Below are 23,643 nucleotides of genomic sequence, written 5' to 3' on the forward strand. Positions count from 1 at the left end.
GAGAGGGAGCACGCATGCGAGTTGGGGAGGGGCAGCGAGCGACAGAGTGAGAGAATCCCGGGCAGGCTCCACACCGGCCAGCACAGAGCCTGGCACGGGGCTCGATCTCCTGAATCATGAGATCGTGACCTGAGCCAAAATCAAGAGTCACATGCTCAACGGACTGAGCCACCCAGGCGCCCCCTCAAATGATTTTTTTTTTAAAAAAATCATCGTCTATCTGTAAAGCCGACCCAAATCTCCACGACTAGGTTAATTGAACCTGTACCCTACAGGAGAATATCTCGGCAAAGTACAGTCTGATCCTTAGTGCCGAATACAAATCATGCCTTTAGGGCCAGTCGGAGACCTGCCCTCTTGTTTAAATACCACCGCCCCAAGACACCAGTGAGTTTGGAAGCTGCTGCAATCTTGAGCTGTGCTTGATGGAACCGTTTTATTCACCGTTCATCTCAACCTCCTTATCAGCAATTTTAATATCTTTAGCAGCTGTGCTGTTTCCTGTCAACTTTTTCCTCTGCCCTTGGAAAGCATTTTTTTTCTTCATCCTTTACCCATAATTTTATTTATGTAAAAAGGCTCAGTGAGTTCCATTGTTGGATGACAGAGAGAGAGCGGGTTTGTTTCTTTCACTTTTATTGCTGGGTGAGCTAACCGGCAGACTGAAAAGTGTATACAACACAAATGTTCAATATCACAAATAATTATAAAATGAACACTGGCGTGGTGGCCGCTGAGACCACATGGTGGAAACTTACCAGCACCCAGCAGCCCCCACTTATCCTTTACCAACCACAACCTCACCGTCCCCCAAAGGCAGCTGCCATTCTGGCTTTTGTGATAATTTCCTTTTCTTTATTCTTCTGTTACTTATGCACATGGGGGTGAGCATCCTCCAGAATATAGTAGTTTTGCCTGTTTTTAAACTTTATGTTAATGAGTCATACCAAAAACTACCCTTTTATTTTTTTTTTTAATTTTTAAAAAATGTTTATTCATTTTTGAGAGAGAGAGAGACAGGGTGTGAGCAGGGGAGGGGCAGAGAAAGAGGGAGACACAGAATCCAAAGCAGGCTCCAGGCTCCCAACTGGGCAGAGAGCCCAACACGAGGTTCAAACCCATGAACCGTGAGATCATGACCTGAGCCCAAGTCAGACGCTTAACCAACTGAGCCACCCAGGCACCCCCAAAAAACTACCGTTTTCGTGCGTCTTGCCTCTTCTGTTCCACATTATAGTTGTGAGATTTCACCCATGTTTTTGGGTGTGGCTACAGTTCATTTACCTTCATCGCTATATCGCATCGTGTTGTACTCAAGGTGTAGAGAGGTTTAGCTATTAATTTCACCATTTACTTTTAAATGTTAGCGGGGGTGAGTGCGCAGGGGAGGAGCAGAGAAAGAGAGAGGGTGGGGGAGACGCAGAGTGTGTGGGATAGAGGATCCGAAGCAGGCTCTGGCTGACAGCAGTGAAATTGATACGGGGCTCGAACTCATGAACTGCGAGACCGTGACCTGAGCCAAAGTTGGACGCTCAACTGACTGGGCCGCCCGGGCGCCCCTGATTTCACTATTTATTGATGAAGCTGGACGTGTTCCCAGTTTCCAGCAACTATGAATGACAATTCTGCTGGGAACCTTTTTGTAGTGGATCAAGGGTCCATGAGTTTTTCTAGGGTGGCCAGGAGTCACTTTGCTGGATCACGGGAGTATGGATCTTCAACTCTACCAAACACTGCCAACTTTGTTTCCAAAGTGCTTGTCCCAGTCAAATATACAAGAGTTCTCAGTACGCCATTTCTTGATCAACAGAATTGTATCTAGAAGGAGGTGGGCCACAGGTCAGCACAGCCTGTGGGGAGGTGAGGGGTGTGGCCAACACTCAAATGATTGCACTTGAAAGGAGGCTGGTCTGTCAACATCCTTCATGGGCCCCTGGGAATATTATTAAAGACAAGCTTCACGGCTCGATTTCACTGATGCTCAGAAATGTGCTCACCAACACTCAAGTTGTCAGGCTTTGTGATTTTTGTCAAGCTGGGTGGTGGCTTCTTCCTATAGCTTTATTTGCATCTCTCTGATTACTAATAAGACTGAGTTCTTTTTTACACATTTGGCAGCCATTTGGACGACTTCTTTTCAAAATGCCCATTCAAGCCTCTGCCCATTTTTCTATTTTTCTTATTAATGTGTAGGAATTCTTTGTATATTCTGGACACCAGTCCTTTGTCGGTGTCAAAGAGAGTGTATTTTCTTGCTCTGTTTTGCCACTGATACAGTCATGTCACTGAGGATCTATGTAGAAACCTTTTTTGCATTTTATCTAGTTTGTTTTTTGCATTTATTATTGAAGTTTGGCACACAATGTTACATTACTTTCGGAGGTACCACCTAGTGATCTGACCATTCTGTGCATCACTCACTGTTCACCACAGTAACATGATTGCAGTATTATTGACGAGAGTCCCTTATGCTGTACTTCTCATGTCTGTGACTTATTCACTTTGTAACAGAAAGTTTGTACTTCTTCATCCCCTTCACCTATTACACCCATCCCCGCACCCCTTCCCCTCCGGCAACCACCAGTTTGTTCTCTGTTGAGTCTGTTTTTGGTTTTTTTTGTTTGTTTGTTCATTTATTTTACGTTGTTTTTTGATTTTGTTTTTTGGTGTTTTTTTTTGGTTTTTTTTGTTTTTTTTAGAATCCACAGATAAGTGAAATCCTGTGGTATTTATCTTTCTCTGTCCGACTTCCTTAGCATAATGCCCTCTAGGCCCATCTGTGTTATTACCAACGGCAAGATCTCATTCTTTTTTATGGCTGAGTAAATTGCATCGGGTGTGTGTGTATCACTTCTTTATCCACTCCTCTACTGATGGGCACTCAGGTTGCTTCCATGTCTTAGCTGTTGTAAGTAAGGCTGCAGTAAACATAGGGTTGCACATATCTTTTAGAATCACTGTTTTCATTTTCATTGGGTAAATACCCAAAAGCGGAATGACTGAATCACATGGTATTTCAATTTTCAGCTTGTTTGAGGGAACTCCATACTGGTTTCCACAGTGGCCGTACCAGTTTGCGTTCCTACCAACAGCGCATGAGGGCTCCTTTTTCTCCTCGCCGTTACCAATGCTCGTCATTTCATGTCTTCTTGGTACCAGCCATTCTGACAGGTGTGAGGTGAGGTCTCATTGGGGGCTTGGATTTGCATGTCCCCGATGAGCAGTGATGTTGAACATCTTTTCATACGTTTGCTGCCCCTCTGTGAGTCTTTTTTGGAAAAATGTCGGTTCAGGTCCCCTGCCCATTTTTAATCGGATTATTTGGTTTTTCTGGTGTTGAGTTGTAGAAGTTCCTTATGCATTTGGGTATTAACCCCTTATGAGATGTGTCATTTGTCAATCTCCCCTCCCATCCGGTAGGCTGTTTTCTCATTTTGTTGGTGTCCTTTGCTGTGCACAAGCGGTTTGTTTTCGTGTGGCCCCAGTAGTTTAGGTTTGCTTTTGTTTTCCTTGCCTGAAGAGACCTATTCATAAAGATGTTGTGAAGACTGATGTCCGTGAGATGACTGCCTATGTTTTCTTTCAGGAATTTTATAGTTTCAGGTCTTATATTTAAGTCTTTAATCTATTTGAAGGGCTTTTTTTTTTTGTTAATGGTATAAGAAAATGGTCCAGTTTCATTCTTTTGCATGTAACTGTTCAATGTTCTTAACCCCATTTATTATAAAAACTATCTTGTCCCCATCGTATATTCTTGCCTACTTTATCATAGATTAATTGACCGTGTAAGTATGTGTTTGTTTATGGGCTTTCTCTTCTATTCTATTGATCTGTGTGTCTATTTTTGTGCCAACATCATACGGTTTTGATTACTCTAACCTTGTACTGTACCTTGAAATCTGGGATTGCGATGCCTTCAGCTTTGTTCTTTCTCAAAATTGCTTTGGCTATTCAGGGTCTTTTGTGGTTCCATACGGATTTTAGGATTATTTGTTCTAGTTCTGTAAAAACTGCTGTTGGCATTTGGATTGGGATTGCGTTGAATCTGTGGATGCCTTTGCACAGTAGGAACATTTTAACAACATTAATTCTTCTAATCCATGACCCTGGTGTATCGTTCCATTCGTTCGTGTCGTCTTCAGTTTCTTCCATCAGCGTTTCATAGTTTTCAGGGTACAGATATTTTGCCTCCTTGGTTAAATTTATTCCAGATATTTATTCTTTTTGATACAATCGTCAATGGGATTGTTTTCCTAATTTCTCTTTCTGCTACTTCATGATTAGTGTATAGAAATACGACAGATTTCTGCATATCAACTTTGTATCCTACGACTTTTCTGCATTCATTAAATACATTTGTGTCACCGAAAACCTATGTATAAACCTTGAAACAAATTTGTAATGACTCTCCATATTAAATTTTTTAACATTTTAATGAAAACAATTGTTTTATCATGGTAAGTGTGCTCTTTAATCCCTATTGCCTATTTCACCCATCCTGCAATCCCTTCCCCTTTGGTAACTACCAGTTTATTCTCTATAGTGAAAAGTCTATTTCTTGGCTTGTCTCTTTCTCTGTTTTCTCCCATGCTCATTTGTTTTGTTTCTTAAATTCCACATATGAGTGAGATCATATGGCATTTGTCTTTTTCTGGCTTATTCCACTTAGTAGTATACTCTCCTGGCTTCACCCATGTCCTTGCAAATGGGAAGATTTCATTCTTGTTTATGGGTGAATAACCATGCTCAGCACGGAGCCCCATGCGGGGCTCGATCCTGCAAGAAAAACTGTGAGATTGTGACCCGAGCCTAAATCAAGAGTTGGACACTTAGCCAACTGAGCCACCCAGGTGCCCCGCATATAGAGGGTTTTTTTTTTGTTTGTTTTTTTAAATAATGCTTTATGAAAACTTTTGGGTTTGGGGGAGGATTTTAGATTTCTTTGGTAAAGATGGTACACAGAAGTCTCACATTCTCACACACCCTTGACTCAGCCTTCCCTCGTGTGAACCCTGTAGAGAGTTTTGTGTAAGTTTTTTCGACCTAGGACGAAATTTCCTTTGAACTCTGCATAAAGTTTTTGGTTTTCAGTTTGATCTATAAACCTGAAGTCACAAAACTTGCCCTCTCTTCTGCTTGCTTTCTAGGTTACTATAACAACAGTACCAAAGTGGCTGTAAAAACCCTGAAACCAGGCACCATGTCTGTGCAAGCGTTCCTGGAGGAGGCCAACCTCATGAAGACCCTTCAGCACGACAAGCTGGTGAGGCTGTATGCCGTGGTCACCAGAGAGGAGCCTATCTACATCATCACCGAATACATGGCCAAGGGTGAGCCCGTCCCCCCGACCCCGTGCTTTGAAGAGGCTTGACGCTCCCAAAGCAAAACGCTTAAATGCTCAAAGAATGTTCAGTTTTAATTCTAAGACAGCAGGCTCACCACGGAAAAATCAGAAAATGTGGGGAAAGCAGAGCATGTTCACAAACCACCTCATGAGACATGTTATAAATATTACCTGAATTATAGAAATAATACATAGTCTATCTTCTCTGCATTTGTCTTCATATACATATCAGCCACAAGAAAAGCACGCAATATGTCGTAGGCCCCTAATAAATATTTGTCAAAAAAAAAAATCTATTTCAAATAGGAGTATTTTTGTTATATATTTAAAACAGGAATTCTTAAAATCCTAAAACGAGTCATTTTCCTCCTTAGCATTTTTAAAAAATTTTTTTTTAACATTTATTTATTTTTGAGACAGAGAGAGACAGCATGAACGGGGGAGGGGCAGAGAGAGAGGGAGACACAGAATCGGAAGCAAGCTCCAGGCTCTGAGCCATCAGCCCAGAGCCCGACGCGGGGCTCGAACTCGCAGACCACGAGATCGTGACCTGAGCTGAAGTCGGACGCTCAACCGACTGAGCCACCCAGGCGCCCCACCTTAGCATTTTTTAATGTTCAGGGTGTCACTTTAAAATGCTCACATTTTGGGGCACCTGGGTGGCTTAGTTGGTTAAGTGTCAGACTTCTGTTCAGGTCACTATCTCACAGTTCGTGAGTTTGAGCCGCACACTGGGCTCTGTGCTGACTACTCAGAGCCTGGAGCCTGCTTCGGGTTCTGTGTCTCCCTCTCTCTCTCTCTCTCTCTCTCTGCCCCTCCCCTACTCGTACTCTATCTGTCTCCCAAAAATAAACATTGAAATAAATTTTTTTAAGTTTCAAAAATGTTCACATTTTTTAAACTGTTGGAAGTTAAATTCCTATGTATCAGAATCACTGAACGAAGAGGTTTCCAGCAACCACGTTTTCTCCCACTGATGTTACCTTCAGATAACAGGGTTTGAGTTATCATCCTTCCTCTGTTCAGTTAGAGATACTAACAAACTGCCAAATGGGTCTTTAAAAATCTTCAGAAGGAATGAAGGAAGAAAAGAAAGAAACATACATAATAGAGAATTAACAATCATCTCATGCTTAACAGAGATTATAGTGTAATGTCGTAGCTGAATAGAAAGATGAACGTTACATTTGCTTATTTAATATATATAAATATTTCAGAATATTAGTCAGTCTGGGGCACCTGGGTGACTCAGTCGGTTAAACGTCTGACTTTGGCTCAGGTCATGATCTCACAGTCCATGAGTTCGAGCACCGTGTCGGGCTCTATGCTGACAGCTCAGAGCCTGGAGCCTGCTTTGAGTTCTGTGCCCCCCACTCTCTCTCTGCCCCTCCCCCACTCTCGTGCTCCGTCTTGCTCTCTCAAAAATTAAAAAAAAAATGTTAAAAAAGAATATTACTCATTCTGAATCCTTCCAGGAAAGGACATTGTTTAGAAACGAAAAGCAAATACCTAGTCCCTATGGCTTAGGTTGCTGTCACCCAGAAACCAGGCTCAGGATCAGACACTTTGTAGGAGTTCAGTAAATACGTGTTGAATTAATCAGCCGGTAGCATCCGGGATCGTAATTTTAAGTAGGAGTTTCTCCACATAGCGATGCTTAGCCTTTATTGAGTACTTACTGTATACCAGATTGTCCTTGCTGCCTTCCCCGGGTGATCTCACCTGGTCTTCTTAGCAATCTGAGGGCTAAGTACCATTGTTCTGTGCTGTGGATGAGGCAGCAGAACATTTATTGAGCACTTACTACCCGCCAGGCACCATGGCACATGCTTTAAACCTGTCCTTACGAGGACCCTGATAATAGCTGGTAGGCTGTGCCCGCTGTACAGGGACTAAGACGTTACAGGTAAGCAACTTGCCTAAGGCTGACACTTCAAGTTCTAGGGGAGAACGCAGGTCTTGTTTTAGAGATGATGCCATAGGAAGCCAGGCGGGGGGAGGCTATCGACAAACTTTCTTTTAGGTACAGAGCATGGTAGGTTCATCAGACACTCGTGAGCATCTGTAGCCTGTGCTGAGCTCTGTGCTTTTGCTGGACACAGATAGGAGTGAGCCCAGCCCAGTGCCTGCTGCAGGTGGGTCGGTCATTAGGACTTGCTGACGCCCATCCCCGAGCAGCTCTGAGGATTCGGCAGCTGCGCTAAGTGTATCGTGGTGCCAGGTGCAAAGTGCTCTGAGATGCGTGCTCTCGGTCACCTGGAGCCAGAAAAACCATGTCCCCCATCGGCCTTTCTTACCTGGACCACACACTACATTTCCCATCAGGTCAAAGGGAGCAGCTTAGTGGGGACTGGGTATGACCAACTTCAAGAAAAAGGCACAGTGGCCATACAGCATTGTCAAGGCCGTCATTCCGTGGGTTCCCCCGCTAATAGGAATGATTGTTTGACTTGTGTTCGGATGTTGGTCTTGTGTGTTTGAACTACCCCGACTTGTTCCTCTCTATCAACAGGCAGTCTGCTGGATTTCCTGAAGAGTGACGAAGGGGGCAAAGTCCTGCTTCCAAAGCTCATTGACTTCTCTGCTCAGGTGAAGTATTAAAAACCCAGGGTGCCCGTAAATTCACGCAGACCGCCTTGCATCAGAGTCGCGATGTTCCCGGGAGAAAGCATTTTCCTTGAATGCTTCCCAGGAGCGGTTCTGAGAAAAAGACCTTCCAGGGCACGCTTCCCTGAAGACGGTAATGCGTGTTTCACACTGAAGGCATTTGTGCGTGTGTCGAGCTCTGGCTGGGGTGTCGTCTGCCTTAAAATAAGTCAGCCCCTTATACTTCCGTTCACTTCTGCACCAGCTATAGAAAAACGCAGCTGAAGTGGTCACTTTGTTCTGCATTTTGGAAATGCGGTCCCACGTGACATAAGCACAGCGCGTTCTAAGTGATGCATGGTGGTATTTCAGGTACTAACCTAAGGTACGGAAACTTTGAAGTCCTTAGTATTCGTGCAAACAGAGGGAGCTCCTTATCTCCCCCCGTCTCGTCCTTCTTGTTGGCTGTGTCTTTAGGATTCTAAGAAATACTCATTCGTAATATTTCTAGTACTAGCCTAGAAGTGGCAAATGTGTTTAGTTTGGAAGCACACGTTTCCTGAAGGGCATTTAAGGGCAGAGGGACGTCACCCGAAACCCAGCAGTATGCCCGATGTGTCCAGGAAACGCACGTCCGGATGATGCCAGCTGCTGACTTTTAATAGTTTGATTGTGTCTGGTCGGCACGTTCCGTACTTTGCTTGTTTTGTTTCTAAATCCTGGCCGTGGGTAGTTCATGTTGGGAAGGCCACGTGCCATAAAGCCTGAAGTAGCACAGGAGGTTTCTAGAAGTTTCAGGTAAGGGTGGCCTTCTTGATCTTCGTTTCTCACTCCGGTTTCTTCCCTCCGACCCTCTTTAAGTCGGGAAGTTGATAAGGCCTTCTGGGGAGGATGAGATCAAAGGAATGAGTGTGCAGGTGAAGTACTCCAAGTAAGAGAGCGTCAGAATACGTATTCTGCAGTAGAGGATTGTGGGCAGAGCTGGGGTCCAACATCCGAAGGCTCGTGTGTGTCGGGACTCGATAGCCATAACCACCCAGGAAGTTCTTTGCCTCTTTGGGTTGGTTTATCGGCCCGTCAAATGGGAATGCTACTTTAAGGTGATGTTGTTGGGGGTCTAATCTCACCACGGACTGGTGTGGATACAGGCACATCGCAGCCTGTTGGGGGAAGCTGAGGTCACCTTGGGGATGACAGTCCCCATCATTCCAGTAAAGGTGCATGACGAAGTCCTCATGCTCGGGCCCCATCTCCTCTCCCTGAACTTGACAGCCTTAGTAGATTTCTTATCTGAGTAGGACATTCAAAGGTGATCTGGAACCCCAGTGTCTAAGGTGGAAAGAAGCAAGATCGCTGTGGTAGAGCTGGGGGAGGGAAAGAGTCCAGCAGCCCTGACTTTTTAACCCTTCACTCAACCTCTGCACGCTGGCCCCTGTGAGAGGCTCTGTGGGACTGCAAGGGTTCCAGGACCACAGTTTGAAAACCACTGTTCTGCAGTAAGAGGAAAGATCACTTGGATGGACACGGCTCTAGATGCTAGGTAGATAGGGAGGCAGAAAATGAGAAAGCAGAAGTTGATGTACTTGTGTCATACTTGATGTAGATAAAGGAGGCAGTGATTTAGGCGTCCCCAGTGGATGAGAGACACTTGAGTGCAGTGAAGGTTTGTTGCACCTGCTTCTCAGAGGAGGAAGGTTGCTGACAGGGATATGGAGAAGTGGGACATTTGGCCTGGAGGCCTGAGCAGTTATAGTTCAAGTGCAACTGAGGGTCTGATCTGTGCCTACAGTTCTATGGGGTAATATAGGGTCTACAGTTATAGAGAAATTATGCACGTCAGGTTGTGTACTGTACCTGGAGAAGGACTTTATTTTGTCACATGAGTATTTTTTTTTTTATGTTTATTTATTTTTGAGAGACAAAGCGTGAGCAGGGGAGGGGCAGAGAGAGAGGGAGACACAGAATCTGAAGCAGGCTCCAGGCTCTGAGCTGTCAACACAGAGCCTGACGCGGGGCACGAACTCACGAACTGTGAGATCATGACCTGAGCTGAAGTCGGACACCTAGCCGACGGAGCCACCCAGGCGCCCCATCACATGAGTATTTTTTATTTGATTTTACTTGGCTTACCTTATAAAACTTCATCTTGACGTAGTTAAAGCTTTAAGAGACTCAGGGTCTCTGTACCTATTCTTTAACTTGGTAAATTACTACTATTACTAAAAAAGGTACGTTTTTTCTAGCTTACAATTGAGTTGGGGGAGAAAGGTACTTTCTAAAGCTTTGAAGTTTGCAAGGAAGATTATCTCAGAGCCTGGCATTGACCATGACTTTCAAATCGTAGGTTCCGGGTGGCTTCAGTTGACTCCTCGGTCAACTGGGATAGGGCTGAGCCCTTCCCCCCGCCCCTCACCCCACCCCCCATGAGAGGAGGGGCCTGGGATAATGGAAGCCACCACCAAAGGAGTTTTGCAAATCCAGCTCCTGCTGGATGAGCTGTTGTTCCCCCGCCCAGAGTTTCTTTCCCAGCTGTGACCACTGGGTAGAACTGGTGGGACATCTAACTGGGGAGTTAAGGGTCAGTGGGAGAGTCAGTGGGTCAGCAGCTCCCGGGATGTCGCAAAGCATGTGGTTCAGCACAAAATTCATTCACCAAATACAATTTCATTTTGAGTTCATCTTTTTTTTTAAGTTCTTTATTTTATTCTATTTAATTATTTTTAATATGAAACTTATTGCCAAATTGGTTTCCATACAACCCCCAGTGCTCATCCCCACAGGTGCCCTCCTCGATGTCCATCACCCACTTTCCCCTCCCCCCCAACCCCCATCAACCCTCAGTTCTCAGTTTTTAAGAGTTTCTTATGGTTTGGCTCCCTCCCTCTCTAACTTTTTTTTTTTCCCCTTCCCCTCCCCCATGGACTTCTGTTAAGTTTCTCAGGGTCCACATAAGGAAACCATATGGTCTCTGTCTTTCTCCGTATGGCTTATTTCACTTAGCATCACACTCTCCAGTTCCATCCACGTTGCTACAAAGGGCCATATTTCGTTCTTTCTCATTGCCACGTAGTATTCCATTGTGTATATAAACCGCGACTTCTTTATCCATTCGTCAGTTGATGGACATTTAGGCTCTTTCCATAATTTGGCTATTGTTGAAAGGGCTGCTATAAACATTGGGGTACAAGTGCCCCTATGCATCCGTACTCCTGTATCCCTTGGGTCAATTCCTAGCAGTGCTATTGCTGGGTCATAGGGTAGATCTATTCTTAATTTTTTGAGGAACCTCCACACTGTTTTCCAGAGTGGCTGCACCAGTTTGCATTCCCACCAACAGTGCAAGAGGGTTCCCATTTCTCCACATCCTCTCCAGCATCTGTGGTCTCCTGATTTGTTCATTTTAGCCACTCTGACTGGCATGAGGTGATATCTGAGTGTGGTTTTGATTTGTATTTCCCTGATGGGGAGTGACGTTGAGCATCTTTTCATGTGCCTGTTGGCCATCTGGATGTCTTCTATAGAGAAGTGCCTATTCACGTCTTCTGCCCATTTCTTCACTGGGTTATTTGTTTTTCGGGTGTGGAGTTTGGTGAGCTCTTTATAGATTTTGGATACTAGCCCTTTGTCCGATATGTCATCTGCAAGTATCTTTTCCCATTCTGTCGGTTGCCTTTGAGTTTTGTTGATTGTTTCCTTTGCAGCGCAGGAGCTTTTTATCTTCATGAGGTGCCAGTAGTTCAAGTTCATCTTTGTTCATGGTGCATACCTCACCCACACTCTTCCCCAGTCCTTCTCTCAAGGTGGACCTCCCAGACCATATGTTGCCCCACCTTTGATTATTATCTGCTTCGTTTGCTTGTGACTTTTCTTGTTATGATATCAATAACGTGAGAAAAGGGCCTGAACCTTGGCAACAAGCAGTGGGGGCCTGCACGCCTCGGTCTCAGTCTGAAATCGGCTCTCTGTTGAGCCCGCCCAATCACCATCCAACCTTTTCCCATCCAATTGGTCAATGCACCAATTGAGCACCGTCAGCTCCCTTTGTGACCGGTCTGAAGTGATCTCTTTATACAAAAAGTCATCTCTGAAGTTTTCCTCCTTTTCCTCTCCATCGTGTGCAACCAGTTAACTCTGCTGCCTCCCCATAATGGACGAGAGTAATAAATACGCTGGCCCAAGGTGATAGAGGACAGTTGGTGCCCGTACCTAATAATCGATCCTTTCCGTGCCTTCCTCCACTTGCCTTTAGGAGAATCATGGAAGTCCATTTGGCATGTGGACTCTCAACAACTAGCAGGCTGTAGTTTGTACTTTCTCATATTAGCATCATCATAGCATCAAGGAGCACAAGAGGACGCAGTAAAATTCAGCTGGTTTTCGCAGTGAGGGACTGAGCGTAGAAATAAAGCAGTTGCTTCATCTCAGCCCCGGAGGGAAGAGGGAGCGGGGATAAGGGGCAACACTGGGACTTTTCTCACAGCCTCTTCTCAGCGTCTTCTTCCCTCTCCCCGCGACCTACTTCCCCAAGCTCTACTTTCCCCTAGGCAACCTCCCCTTGGGCCAGTCGAGACAGGAAGTGGGTGAGTGCACATGATATCCTCTCGGTTCATGTGAGAGCTGATGTCATCACTTCCTGTCTCAGGATGAGTCCTAAAAAGCTCTTGCGAGCCCAAGTGTAATTCACCTTGTGCAACCCATCTCTTAGCTCACTGGCCTTCCTCTGCATTTAGTGGAGAGGAAGAAATCTCAACGAAGGCAGCTGCAGCTGTGTTTTTCTTATAGGAAAGGAAGCGATGTTGTACGCTCTGTGCTAAAATCAGAAAACCCCCCCTTTGCAGAGGAAGCTGGATACTTTCAGGGCAGAGAGACTGCCTAATTCCCTTCCAGCCTTTTGCCTCCTGGAAGAGAAGAAAAATGAACTTGAAAAGCCAGGGGGTTGAAATCTGTGGGGATTCCCTGCAACGGAAGCGGAAATGGAATCGAAGACTTGTACAAAGGAGGGGGGTGGGGGGGGAGAAGCAGGAGATTCACAGTTGCAAGATGGAGGTCAGAGATCATCTTGTAATTCAGGTCAGGTGAACCAAAGCATTCCTAGTTCTTTGGTGGCAACATCACTGAAGTACAGAAGTTAGGAAAACTGAAATGGACGGTTGTGCAATAACAATAGAAAAGTCATGGCTTGGACTCCAATAATGGCCACAAGTAACGTTTCTTTAACTCCCTTCCATTTGATAAAGCACCTCTATGTCCATTATCCGATTTGAGCCCAACTATCTTGAAGGCATTTTTATCGGTAGTTACCACATGTCACAAATGAGGAGGTGACCTTGGCTTTGTCTAAGGCTACAGAGCCAGTGGCTGGAAGTGCTGGACTCTGTCCTGGGTCTTCTGACTCTAGATAACTTGCTCTTTCCTCTGCACCATCTCACGCTCGGACGCCAAGATCAGAGTCGCCCTAGGATTGTTTTGTACCCCACACTGTGCCGATACTCACCTTTACCCACTGGATGGCTGTCGCTTATCAGAATTAATGATACCTGGCTTTCTTTCCCCGCCCCCGCAATCTCTGTTATCAGAGATTACAGTTTTATCACATAGTGATTGTGCTTAAATATATTTTGCCCTCTATGTTACGCTTAAGCTGCGTTTTATATTGGAAATTGGCAGACTGGGGAAGGCAGGCAATCTGTCCGTGTCATTCTCAACCTTTTTGAGCGGGAAGGCCTTTTGCCATCCGAGCTTTTTTGAGTTCCCCCTCATCATAGGATCCGCTGCCTGAGAAAACAAGGCATAGACTGGGAATCCGGAGCGATCACCCGGGACCCACCAGTCTCTGGGTGGTCAATGAGGTCTGCGGTGCCTGGAGGGGAGTGTCTGAAGTTTCTACCGCGTCTGTCGATACCGTCAGGTAACGTGTCTCCTGGCTCTACCTCTTCGTAAAGAGCCTGCAAGATAAGTTAGGCTCTCATTCCTCCACTCACGGCCAGCCTTCCCTCCCCTTCCCCCAGCACAAGGGAATGAAACAACTCCTCTGTTTTCCAAACCGTCATTAATCAACCCTCGATGGATAGTGTCATCACGTTTCATTTACTCAGACTGGGGGAAGGATCCCAGTGGACGTGTTGAATCAGATTCAGCGGCGAGGGGAGACCGCGGGTCACAGACGGGGTTTGCACTGCACCCCTGAGGCCAGATCCCCTCTCCACCCCACGTTTGGTCTCACTTCGCACGCACGACTCTAGATCGAGGCCCCGTGTTGCCAATTCTTTATTCCGTGCCGCAGGCTGTGCTGGCTGATGGGGCGTGGTAGTGACTCAGTGTGCATTATTACTAAGTCGCCCTGGCCTCTCTCTCCCCCTCTCACTCTCTCTCTGCCCCTCATTTGCTCCCCCCCCCCCTTTCTCTCCAAACGAAAAACTAAGGAGCCAGGGTTTGGACTGTAAATCCCAGGATAAAGTCTAGAGATGGTGGTTAACTCTTTGTCCAGAATACGAGAAACCTCACTCATTTTGCAGATGGCACTCTTGGTGATGCCAACAGAGAAGGCAATGAGCCGAGGGCTGGGAAACCTGGCCCTGCCTGGGGAAAATCCTTTCACGGGCCGGGCCCTCATCTGCGAAGTGAGAGGCACAGATTAGGTTCCCCGCATCCTGATGCCCCAGCGCTAAAATTCCACGACTGACTAAGAAAATCTACCGAGAATATCTATGTGAATCATCACCTGAAAGCCTAAGTAATGATTTTGCGCGTATTCGGAGGGCACTGATACAGGATTTTGACTTTGCTCTAAAGAAAGGAATATGAACGTATCAGAGGGAGGTGTTTTGCATAGTGAGCTTTGGGCCCGAGACTTGAACTTTGGCTGCGAAAACTTACAGAATGGACACGTGAAACCAGAGTGACTGTCAGAATTGCAAAACTGGACCCTACGCGGTTTCCGTCTGAAAAAGTTCTTCCGTCTGAAGAATGGGAAACTGTCATTTAAAAATGGTGTCAAATGGGAACTCTTTTTCCCCACTTTGGTGGGGGGGTGGGGGCAGGGATGTTTAGCATATTGAAGCAGAGGGGCCATGCACTAGCTGTTAACTCTTGTTTTAATTTTGATGGGGAAACTTTGTAGCAGCAGGAAGAGGCTTTAAGCTCATGTAAAGGGGAGGAAGCTGCCCCTCTGGTCTGTCTGCCAGATCTGCCTCGTATCTCGGTATTATTTTGTCCAGGGGCGGCAATTTCCGGTCAGTGCTAGTGTAAGCCACGGGATAATTTCCTGTCTAGGGACTCCTCATGGAGTGCAAGGCCAGCATTAAATTGAAGCCGTTGAGAGGCGGACACAGTTTGTGAGCGGCTGCCCACAATGCAGAAGTGGAGACGGGAGCACTCGGAAGGGAGCAGCAGAGTGCGCATTCCAGTCGGTCTTTGTCTGAAGCCCTTGGCTTACGCTCCCCGTGTTTCCGCCACCCCCTTGGGAAACCTCCCTCTTCTTCGGCCACAAACATGTACAGAGAGCAGCCTGGCAGAGAAGTAACAGCAGTGGAGGGCACCGCACAGCAGGGGTGCAAATAGGAATATGGCGAGGCCTTTCTGGGACGGGCGCCGCAGGCTGCTGTCAGACCAGTGGGCGAGGTCTCAGGAAAAGGGAGGCTGCCTGGAGGAGGTGACCCGAAGAGCCAGGGTTAACCCTGCTAGCCTGAAAGGGGCTGGATCTAGGAAGGAGTCTTTGAGAGAATTTGGCGCTTAAGGACTCCGCTGGGGGGGGGGTGTACATAGGATGTGTGGAAAGAATGGGACAGGGGACACAGAGCTGAGAGAGCCAGCCTGGGAGTATCGCCCACTCTCGAGTTATAGAGAAGGGACAGGTAACTGTTTGGTGGGTGACTGAAAAGACGTATTTGAGAAAAACAAAAAACGTTTATACTCAGCAAAAGTTCGCGCAGGAGGTACAGGTCTACCCTTTCCATTTTGCTTGGCCCTTGGGTGTCAGTGGGTGCCGTTTGTATTTACTACAGTAGTATTTGTGCCTGCACACGCACCCACGCGTGCCCTCAAGGAGCTTGCTGTCCCCAAAGCCAGGGGAGCTCAAGAGTGTCCTGGGAGGCTGGCCGATCTGATGACTTTCAATGGGACTTTGATTGACTTCCCAGAGAGCACCTGTGTGTGTGGGGGGGGGGGGGGGGTGGGCAGAGGACAGCCCGGGGCAGAGCCCCAGGGAAAGGGCTGAGAGGGACAAGGATGGAGGGGACACCAGGAGCACCCATCTGGGAGACAGCCCTGTAAGGAGGAGGGGCGATTTGGCCATTGGGATTTTTAAACAAGGAAGTCCTCGGACAACTCGGCTAGACCCTGTCAGTGTGGTGGTTTAGGCAGAAGCCACATGCCTGACCTCTCTGTCCCTGGCTCCCCTCTCTGTCCCTGGCTCACCTCCCCTGTTCCCAGCTCCTCGGATCCTTTCTTTCGTTGGCACAGCTAAGTCTCTAAACCCGGCTGGCCTGTCTTCACCACCTCGTCTTCCCTGTCGGTCCTCCCCCGCCGTTCCCCAGCCCACACCCTGGAAACAACTTATTCCTATCATAACTTAAATGCAATTATTGGGTCCTCATTTTCAAAAGCAAGTTCATATTGGTTTTTTTCTATAAAATACCATTTTTATTTTTTATTTTTTTAAATGTTTACTTATTTTTGAGAGAGACAGAGCACAAGCAGGGGACAAGAAAGAGAGGGAGACACAGAATCCAAAGCAGGCTCCAGGCTCTGAGCTGTCAGCACAGAGCCCGATCCGGGGCTCGAACCCACAAACCGCGAGATCATGACCTGAGCTGAAGTCGGAGGCTTAACCGACTGGGCCCCCCAGGCCCCCCAACAAGGAATAATGTTTTAGCAGCAGCATTCTCTTTGTGTTTTACCTGGCAATCCTGTTCTCAAGGTCTCTCTCTCTCCTATTTCTTTGGCTTCCTCTTTCCAAGCTGCACAGAGTAGTCAGAGCCAATTGGATAAATGTGTTTGTGCATTTTTTTTTTATTGTGGTCAAATATACAAATCATAAAATTTTTGCCGTTAGAAATTTTTTTTAATGCTTATTTATTTTTGAAAGAGAGAGAGCATGCATGCGAGCGAGGCGGGGAGGGGCAGAGAGAGAGGGAGACCGAGGATCCAAAGCAGGCTCCGCACTGTCAGCGCAGAGCCCGACGCGGGGCGCGAACTCATGAACCGCGTGATCATGACCTGAGCCGAAATTGGATGCTTAACCGACTGAGCCACCCAGGCGCCCGCCTTCTGAATCCTTTTTAAGTGTGCAGTTCGTGCCTGACGTACCTTCGCGCTGTTATGCGACTGTTCCCGGCGTCCATCTCCAGAACCTTCTCATCTTCTCACGCTGAAAGTGCCCACCCATTGAACACTAACCCCTCACTGCCTTCTCTCCCCAGCCCCTGGCAACCACCTTCCCATTCTCTGCCTCGGTGAACTTGACCGCTCGAGGTATCTCACCAATAGGATGATTGTGCATCCCCGCTTAGCTCCTTCAGTCCATTCCCACCACATTTGTAAAATCTGCCGCCCCCTCCCCCCCCCGCACCGGCTCCTTCCTAACTTAGTGCCTCTCCCAAGCCCACTCCTGGAACCCACCCCTTCTGCACCGTGCCTTACCCCACCTCCCGCTCAAGGACACCTTCCCCAAGCATCCCGCCTAAAACAATTCCACCCCAAGCCCCCACTCACTCCATTCTTCTCTGTCTTGGCCTCCTGTTCCTTTCTTTCATAACATTTACTGCAGTTTGAACGTTTTGGTAAATTCTTGTCTACCTTTTATCCCCGGCTCTCAGCACAATGCCATGTAAATAGGGTGTGCTCAATAATATTTGTTGAATGACTATGCTGACCAAAGTGGGGACTGTCTATAGTCAGTTTAAAACAATAAATTTCGGGGGCAACTGGGTGGCTCAGTCCATTAAGCAGCTGACTTAGGCTTGGGTCACGATCTCACAGCTCATGAGTTCCAGCCCCGCGTCAGGCTCTGTGCTGACAGCTCGGAGCCTGGAGCCTGCTTCGGATTCTGTGTCTCCCTCTCCCTCTCTGCCCCTTCCCTGCTCACGTGTTCGTTCTCTCTCTCTCTCTCTCTCTCTCTCTCTCAAAAATAAACATTAAAAAATTTTAAACAATAAATTCTTTGTTCTCTGCTTCACGCAGCTCTGAAAGAATGTTTAGAATGTGTCTTTTAATGTGTGCTGGGTCACTATTCAGGTGTATTTAGCCATAAAGTATTTTCCTGATACATTTATTCTTCCTCTTCCTCCAAGTGTGTTTACTTTCCTGCACAAAACTTACTTTGTTGAACTAAACACAAGGGAGAGAAGAAGGAGGAAGTAGATACAAGTATCTGGGCCTTTATGCAAAGACAAAGAGCTGCTTTGTTTCTCATTCTCTGTGGAATCAAGAACACCAGGAGGAACGAGAAATTATAAGTGAAACGTTTAACAACGAAGCCAGTGGTGGATGCATTTAATTTGGGGAGAGGGGAATACAAGCAAGTTTTCCCTCCCACTGTGTCATTCAGATCCTTGCGTGGCCTTTTTCTGATTCTGGGAGAGCCCTGTAGCCTCACCTGCACCAGCTGGCAGGGGCAAGGGATGCTGGAATTCAAGTGGCCGTGTGGCTGGCTGATTCTTCTTCGAATGTCAGGATTTCCGGGGCGCCTGGGTGGCTCAGTCAGTTAAGCGTCAGACTCTTGGTTTCAGCTCAGGTCACAGCCTCCTGGTTTGTGAGTTCAACCCCGGCATCAGGCTCCATGCTGACAGTGCAGAGCCTGCTTGGGATTCTCTCTCTCCCTCTCTCTCTCTGCCCCTCCCCTGCTCACGCTCTCTGTCTCTCAAAAATAAATAAACTTAAAAATGGGGCACCCGGGTGGCTAAGTGGGTTAATAAACATCTGACTTCTGCTCAGGTCATGATCTCACAGTCCGTGAGTTTGAGCCCTGGGTTGGGCTCTGTGCTAACAGCTCGGAGCCTGGAGCCTGCTTCGGATTCTGTGTCTCCCTCTCTCTCTGCCCCTCCCCCATTCTCTCTCTCTCTCTCTCTCTCTCTCTCTTTCTCAAAAATAAATTTAAAAAAATTTTTTTTAAACGTCAGGATTTCCAGGTCTTGTTAATTATTTTATCCACATCTCCTCTCGTGTAGAACATAATTGGGCAACTCACGAGGTTACAGAACTATGAAGATGATATTCCTACCTTTTACCCACAGAAGATCCATACCTTCCTTCTCCCTGACTGGCCCCCCCACCCAGGACCTCCAGCTTTGAGGTCCACCACCCTCCGTGTAGTCGTCCCCGGATCCCCGGACGCTTGTCACTGCCACACTTCGGCTCGGGTTCACACTTTCTCCCTCCAGCCCCAGGAGACCCTGCCCTTGTTCGTAGGGACCCACGCAGGTAGACCTCCAGACTCAGGCCTCCCTGCCTCTTGAGTTTTCCTCTTCTAGGACTCTGTCCTCTCTTCTCCACTGCCCCACATTCCCTGGGGATGACCCATGGCTCCCCCGCTGCGCAAGTCCCATCCGGCCCTCTGGCCCCCATGTGCCTGGCCCACCCCCTGGGACTCCCGCCTCCAACAACTGTACCCCTTCCCGCCACTTCCTGCCCATGGAACCCGCTGCCTGTTGCCACACCTCCCTCGCCCCCACCTCGTGTGTCTCTTCTGTCCCCACCAGGCCTCTGCAAGACTCCCTTGTGCCTCTCCGTTTGTCACACGTGCCTTAAGTCCAACTCTTTACTCGTTTTGCCCCCCCCCCCCATCTCCCCCTGCTGCCACCGGCACGGATGTGACACACTGGCTCTTGGCACTTTTTTCTTTTTTTAATTTTTAATTTACATCCAAGTAAGTCAACACGGTGGCTCTTCCCACTTGCAATTCAAGGCCGGTACGGAGGTGCCTAGAACTTCTCCTCACGCTCCCAGACAGCTGACTCTCACCTTCTCCTCTGCCCCCGAACCTAACTCCTCCTTCCCCTTCTCTCTCTCAGTGGATTTCCTTGCTGTCTCTTTCCGCCATCGCAGAAGGCCCCCCATTCTACCCCATCCCTCCTGCATCGTTCCCCAGGTCCCATCCCCTCTGGCTTTTTCAAGACATTGTTCTAGAAATTCTGCCTTGGCGTTTTCCCCTCATTCCTCTGCCATTCTCAAAGGAATTAGACTAAAGGTCTCCCTTTCTTCCATGTCTCTCTCCAGCTACCCCCACCTCCGTGTTTCTCCTCTCTTGTTTTGTAAGATCAAAAGCCCTGGAAGGACTAGCCTCATTTTTCCCAGCTCCTTTCCTCTTGCTCTCGAACTCGGCACCATTCGACCAAACACGTCCTGGCAAGCCTTGGATGGTCCCCACCACACTGAGCCCAAGGGCGTCGTCCCTCTGCCCCTTTTCTGGTGGCCCAGCAGCAGTGGTTGGAGCAGCCGGTCCCTCTCTGCTCCCAGACATGCTGGGATGCCATTCTCACTGGCCATTTCTTCCTCGTCTCCCAAAATGTAAACATCGGAGGGGCCCAGAGCTCAGTCCTTGGACCTCCTCTTTCTTTCCCCACATTGACCTCCCAAGTGGTCCCATTGAAAGTGTTGTATTACTTCCCTAGAGGTGCCATAACAAATCCCTACCCCCTGGGCGGCCTAAAACAACAGGGATTTATTCTCTCACAGTTCCGGGGGCCGGAAGTCCTGCCAAAGATGTCGGCCTGGCTGTGTCCCCTCTGAAGGCTCTAGGGGAGAACTCTTCCTTGCCTGTCCCACCTCCTGGTGCTCCCTAGTTTGTGGCCACAGTGCTCCACTCTGTCTCCTTCTTCACAGGCCTTCTCCTCCGCATCTGTGTCTCAAATCCCCTCTGCCACCCCCTCATAAAGACACTGGTCGTTGGATTCAGGATCTGCCCTGAATCCAGGATATGCCTCCCTAGCGAGATCCTCAACTAATTAAAACTGCAAGGACTCCATTTCCAAATAAGTCGCATCCCGAGGGTCCAGGTGGTCATGTCTCTGAGGGGGGACGCCATCTGACCCAGCACAGCTGTCTGTACTGTGACCCCTCTGAAGTGTATGTCCCTAGCTTGATCTGCCTCCCTGAGCTAACGGCCTACTCAGCATCTCCCCGTGGATGTGCATCGGGTATGTCACACTCAACAGTTCCCGAACTGAGCTCCTGTCCTTCCCCCTCCAGAGCCTGCCCACCCACCCATAGCTTCCTCCCCTTCGGGTGGTGGGATCTCCATCCTTCTAGTGGGCAGGCCCCAACCCCTGAAGTCGTTATTGACCCTTCTTCTCGTACATCGCGTGTCCAGTCCTTCCGCAAATCGGGTGATTCTGCCTCTAAAACAGACTCCCGTTCCTCACTCCCCCGCCGCCGTCACTCTAACCCAAGTCCGTCGCTCTCTCTCAAACCAAATTACTCAGTAGCTGCCTAATTAGGCTTGTGCTTTAGCTTTTGCTCCCTTCAGCGCCTGTCTGTGACACCGTAGCCCGAGCGCTGCTTTGGAAACATGAATCAGACCAACGTCCTCCTCCCCTTGGCCTCTAGTTACGCTTTGCCTCACTCGGAATAAGAGCACAAGGCCCCAGAGTGGCTGTTTGTCTGCCTGCAGTGCTAGTGTTGTTGTGGATTATCTTTGAGAAGTTTCATCTTTTCCTAACTGTTTGATTCTTTTATTTGTATGGAAGTCAGGGTATGTTACAGGGTTTCATGCACTTGCCTTATCATTAAGACTCACCTTCAGCCCTTGTTTAAAATCTGTAGATTTTGGGGTCCTTCTCTTGGATATCAGTAATTAAGGAGCAGAGCTCAGGACGATCAGCAGGTGTCTTGGGGGCTCTGATGAGTTCTGGAAAGCACTGCCACGGAGAATTTGCTGAACTGAGTGAGTGAACATTTTTTCTAGGTCTTACACCTTCTAAAGTACAGTTGCCCCTTGGACAACACAGGAGTTAGGGGCCCTGACCCCACACGCACTTGAAAATCTGTATATAACTTTTGATTCCCCCCCCCCCCCCCGGAGGTAACTACTGTATGGAAGACTTACTGGTAACATAAAGTCAATTAATTTTTTGTATTATACAATTATTTTGTATATTATACATATTACACCCTGTATGACAGTGAAATAAGCTAAAGAGAAACAAGTTATTAAAATCATAAGGAGCGGGGCGCCTGGGTGGCCCGGTCGGTTGAGCGTCTGACTTCGGCTCAGGGCACGATCTCATGGTTGGTGGGTTTGAGCCCCGCGTCAGGCGCTGTGCTGACAGCTCAGAGCCTGGAGCCTGCTTCCCATTCTGTGTCTCCCTCTCTCTCTGCCCCTCCCCCACTCACACCCTGTCTCAAAAATAAACATTAAAAAAATTTAAGAATCATAAGAATACATTGACAGTAGTATACTGTATTTATTGACAAAAAAAAAAAAAAACCCACATAAAAGTGACCCATGCAGTCTGAGTCTGTGTTCAAGGGTCAAGTGCACTGTTTCTTTTCCTCGTTGTGAAGCTGTGGCCAACAGGGAGGATTTTATTTCTCTTCCCATTTTACATTTGTGAAGACCAGTAACTATTTTCTCCAGTCGTGAGGCACAGAAGAATTCCCCCCGGTGAACCAAATACTTGACAGCTTTCTCCTAAGATTCCGCCTTTCCGGCTCCCCCCTCCTCCCATATCCTTAGGAAAAGGAAAAGGGACAGGAGCCATCGCGGAGAGCAGACCTTCACCGGCTCCGTTGATAAACACAGGCCACTTTGGAAGCTTATTTCAAAAGGGTTGAAATGTAGCAACGTGGATGGAACTGGAGAGTGTGATGCTAAGTGAAATAAGCCATACAGAGAAAGACAGATACCATATGGTTTCACTCTTATGTGGATCCTGAGAAACTTAACAGCAACCCATGGGGGAGGGGAAGGAAAAAAAAAAGAGGTTAGAGTGGGAGAGAGAGCCAAAGCATAAGAGACGCTTAAAAACTGAGAACAAACTGAGGGTTGATGGGGGGTGGGAGGGAGGGGAGGGCAGGTGATGGGTATTGAGGAGGGCACCTTTTGGGATGAGCACTGGTGTTGCATAGAAACCAATTTGACGATAAATTTCATATATTGAAAAAAGAAAAATAATAAAAATAAAAAAGAAATAAAAAAAGAAACGTAAATACAATGATTACAGCGCCTCTGTCTCAGGTATATTTGGAGTTTATCAGATCTCATCACAGGCTGCTTTCAGTTGGTCCCAGGAAAGAGAAGTCGGGGATTAGTTCCAGAGCCACAGCCCACGCTTTGCCAACCCAGCCAAACTCAAGTTCTTTAAAGTGCGTCGTTGGAGTTGAAACACAGCACGCGCGCCTCTGTGTTTTCTTCCGTGCTTAGCTGTCCCACAACAGGGGACGGCTGTTTGCCGATGTGCTCTTTTCTGTCTGCCCCATTTGGAAGTAAACCCCACAGGGCAGGGACGCTGTTTCGTTGCCACCCGCCCAGAACAGGACCAGGCTCCTAGCGGGCAGACTGGCCTGTGTGTAAGTGGGAAACCCCGCCTCAGAATGACAGTGATCTCCATTCTTGTAGTGGACGAAGAGTGTCCTCTGGGGGTGGCATCCTCGTGAAGCTACAAGTGACTGGACCCCCCCAAGTACATTCCTAGCTGCTTTCTGTTAACTTGGGGCATACCCACGTATTGATATGATTGTATAAATGTGAATACGTACCTAGTGAGTAATCCTAGAAG

The 23,643-nt window shown here is 47.6% G+C and overlaps 1 protein-coding gene across 6 annotated transcripts in view; it reads left to right on the forward strand.

The window, feature by feature from the left end:
- LYN (LYN proto-oncogene, Src family tyrosine kinase) overlaps positions 1-23,643 on the forward strand; it is a 126,301-nt gene that overhangs the window by 76,703 nt on the left and 25,955 nt on the right. For all 6 annotated transcript variants that reach the window (XM_043601096.1, XM_043601097.1, XM_043601101.1 and 3 more), the window contains exons 9-10: positions 5,148-5,330; positions 7,857-7,933. In XM_043601096.1, the coding sequence (XP_043457031.1) occupies positions 5,148-5,330; positions 7,857-7,933 (260 nt within the window). The remainder of the gene's footprint in view (positions 1-5,147; positions 5,331-7,856; positions 7,934-23,643) is intronic.

This window comes from Prionailurus bengalensis, chromosome F2 (assembly GCF_016509475.1).
Source record: "Prionailurus bengalensis isolate Pbe53 chromosome F2, Fcat_Pben_1.1_paternal_pri, whole genome shotgun sequence".
NCBI lineage: Eukaryota > Metazoa > Chordata > Mammalia > Carnivora > Felidae > Prionailurus > Prionailurus bengalensis.